General features: G+C 43.9%; 1 protein-coding gene across 1 annotated transcript in view; it reads right to left on the reverse strand.

Annotated features, from left to right (window-relative positions):
- The window catches only part of LOC130871407 (ubiquitin thioesterase OTU1-like), a 159,434-nt gene extending 158,936 nt beyond the window's left edge, over window positions 1–498 (reverse strand). The window contains exon 1 of the mRNA XM_057764741.1: window positions 445–498. Within this exon, the coding sequence (XP_057620724.1) occupies window positions 445–498 (54 nt within the window). The remainder of the gene's footprint in view (window positions 1–444) is intronic.
- Between the last annotated feature and the right edge of the window lie 3,388 nt (window positions 499–3,886).

Consider the following 3,886-nt stretch of genomic DNA (forward strand, 5'->3'; position numbering starts at 1 on the left):
GGAGACGCTCAGGACAGTGGGAAGAGGAGAGTGGTAGGCACTCTGAAAACCCAGACAGGCTAGGGAGAAGGCAGACTTCTGTGTCTCTGCGCATGTGCAAGCGTGTGTGGCTGCCTTACCGTAAACCACAGACAACATCTAAAGCAAAGACAGCTGTGAATTGAGCCCCTTTCCTGCTGGAAGTCAAAGTGAACTTTAATGTATTTAAATCAAAATCCTGTATCTCGCTCTACTAAATCCCGATGCACTTTTGATAGCATAAAAAATAAAATAAATCAGCCTCTGTCTGCTGCCTCCGTCTGGCTGACTCTGTATCTTCCTAGGTTTTCACCCCATTTTATAATCTTTCCCTGTGAACTCCTCCCCGATCTGGGCCTTATTGTGAAGAAATAGATGTGAGAAGAGTGTCTCGTTAAAAAATAATAACCGTGTGGCCTCTGGCACCCGGAAATGCAACGCGTACAGTGACTCCTCGTTCTTGATCTCGACTGCTGCCATCGCCGCAGTTTAATTCTTCAAAGGGTCGTGCTAATTGTTGGCTCTGGTGTTGAAAGGGAACAGTTTCTATAAAGAATCTGTGTTGTGAGTTTTAATAGCGTGAGACGCAGGACTGGCAGGGGGTTTGACTGGCTCACACTTCTAATGGCCCAGGCATCTCTGGTGAAAATACCCGTTACATTTGCTTTTGAAGGTCACAGATTCCTGCATCTGGGCTGGCTGGGGGTCGGATGTGATGATCACCGAAGAAGGAGAATGCATTTCAAGACCCGACGCTGCAAGGGCTCAGCCCCTACTAACACTGTCACACCGAAGTCGGAACATTGTAGTCAGTCATGCGCTCTTCCGTGGGACAGACTGCTTCTCCTGTTCCCTTCATTTCTTAGTTGCCTATAGATCTTTGGGTAGGGTAAAGTCCTCAGGAGATTTTCCCTGCCCACTTTGGGATGTCTATTGGTGTCATCCGTGTTCAGCTCACGGTTGGTGATACTTTACAAGTGTAACTTCTGACATCATCACTAAGAGACACAATCTCACAGCAAACTCCCTGATCCTTAGGCTCTTACTGTCTTTCTGTCCCGTCTCCCACCAGGGACAGATGTCATATAGCCCCACAGTTGAGAGCCCTGGTAGACAATGACTCTGAACTATGCCTCACTGTCTGTAAATGCATCAAGGGAAAGACAGCCTGGACTCGCTGGACGCCAGAGTGAAGTCCCAGCACAGCTCCGCCTGCTCTTCTCACAGACTGAGGAGAAGCCCACATTCCATTCCACCCAAGAGAATGCCTGTGTGACACAGTGGTGCGCTCTGCTCGTGTAATCATTACATTTTATTTATTTCTATTTGAAGGGGAAATTGTATGGGTTGTTTTATCAGATGATGTTAGAAATGACTTTGGGTGCTTGGATGTAATGCAATATGACAGAACTATCGTTGGGAAGAAATGGAGGGAAATGAGAGCTTGTTTCTATTCAAGAATCTGGGAGATTGAGAAAAGGACAGAAAATTTGTATGTGTGTGCATGTGTGCATATTTTTGCATGTGTGCTATGTGTGCATGCATATGATAGGTCTAAATGTTTGTGTACAGGTGTGCATGCGTGTGCATGAGTGTATGTGTCTCCCCAGAAAGTCCCCCAAATCCTCCCATCTTTATCTCCCCAACATTATAGTTACAGGCATGTGTTGCCATGTCTGTCTTTTACATGGGAGCTGGAGTTCAAACTCAGGTCCTCATGCTCATATGGTGACCATTTTACCCACTGATCCATCTTCCCAGGCTAAATCACGCATCGCTTAGCTGCTTTGGCCAACTCTACCTTTTAATACAAAAGTCTGAGCTCTTTTTTTTCGCTTCACTCACAGCGCTAACACCGAGGTACTATACGGCATCTCCAACTCCTACCCAGACAGCTGCATCAACTTCCTGTCTGTGGTTACATCTTGGTTTTTCTTCTGTCCTTCAGAGCAGCAGCTAAGTGAGCTGAGTAAAATGAATTTGACATTCTTTCCTGTTCAAACCCTGCAATGGCTTCCTAGTCCCATAAAGAAAAACAAAGTCCTTCCACAGCCAGGAAGACCCACAAGACCCCATTTCCACCCAAGATGCAGCCTTCCTCCACCTGGAATCTGGCTACCCGACAGTCCTGAACTCCCTGTGTAGCCAAAGATGACCTTGAACTCATGATCCTCATGCCTCCACCTCCTAAGTGCTATGATTACCAATGTGTAACACTACAGTAGGTGTGTTCAGTTCTGGAGCCTCAAACACAGGTTCACCAAGCTAGGCAAGCATTCTGCCCCTGGCTTCAACCCCAGCCCTAGGAGTTCTTAGCTGACTATTCTCTCAAGAAAATAAATATCTGAAATCAGAAACCAAAACAAAATCTTATCTTGGAAGGTAATAAAGAAAGACATCTAAAAAATAATTTGATGTTTTATCTATGAAATTAAGAAGAATTTTTATAAAGTAAATAGATTTGACTTAGAGCCTGTATTATAAAAATTTTATACATTATTATTAAAAAATAAGTTGACATAATCATTTACAAAGGCTTGAGGCAATGGATTAGAAAAACTTTAAAATATTAGTGTTTGTCAAACTATTTTGTTTATTGAAATGAGCCAAAAAACTTACAAGAGATATGGACAAAGATATATTTTAAGCATTTATTGACACTTAAAATATCAAAGCTCTACTTTTATCCAACAAGAAATTAAATAAATTGTATATCAGCTATTGGGTCTGAAAAATGAAATGCTGTATAGATTCCATGCAATTTTTGGTATACAAGATCTCTTTTTGTTGTTGCTTTAGTTGCTTAGTTTCTTGACAGTGGATCTCATGTAGTCTTAGTTGGTCCTAAGCACTTTTTGTAGCCAAGAATGGCCTTGAACTCCTGATTCTCCTGACTCCACCTCTCAAGTGCTGTGATTACAGGTGTGCAACACCACACTAGGTTTTTCCATCCTGAAGCTCAAACACAGGGTCCGTACATGCTAGGTAAGCATGCTACCCCTCCTTCAATCCCAGCCCTAGGAGTTCCTATCTGACTCTAAAAATACCTGATGTTCTGTCACTACCAAATTAACACTAACAGCCAAATTCGGTTGGACCAAAATTTTCTACAGCTATAATTAAATCAGAAATATATTAAAGCAGAAATAGTTATCAGGACACTAGCAATGCAGCAACGGAATGCAAGCAAACTTATCTCTCTGAGACCTCACAGAGCACCTGCGTTTTCTCTGGGTCTATTAGGCAAACATAATAGAATGATTCGCTTATATCTCAGAGTGATTTCAGAAGTTTTTGCTCTGTACCTTACTTGCTAGACAGACCCAGAAGCTACCTTAATGTGGACTGTGTATGAAATAGAGCTGTTTTGCATGTTTACCCATTTTTGGTGGACAACAAAACTGGTACACACACTAGATCCTCTTGTCATTGATAGTGGGGGAACCTTTGTAGGAGTTGTGGAGGCCACCAAGGGTCTAGGTACCCTTTGCAGGAGTTGTGGAGGCCACCAAGGGTCTAGGTACCCTTTGCAGGAGTTGTGGAGGCCACCAAGGGTTAAGGTACCCTTTGCAGGAGTTGTGGAGGCCACCAAGGGTTAAGGTACCGTCCCCCACACTCCAGGCTGGAGTCTAGGAGGAGCCTCCAGAAGCGTGTCTCTACTGATGATGCATTGTCTCCACTTAAGAATGAGTTCAGCCTTGGTGCCCCATGGCAGCTGGGCAGACACATGGCTGACTTCACACCCAGCATCATCACCCCGCACACCGAGAACACCCTGACTCTACAGGCTGCTGTGGCCATCTTCTGCACTGACATAACTATGCGTAGTTTACTGAATATGATTTGTGATTGGAAGTATCGAAGGGCC

This window comes from Chionomys nivalis, chromosome 3, assembly GCF_950005125.1.
Source record: "Chionomys nivalis chromosome 3, mChiNiv1.1, whole genome shotgun sequence".
NCBI lineage: Eukaryota > Metazoa > Chordata > Mammalia > Rodentia > Cricetidae > Chionomys > Chionomys nivalis.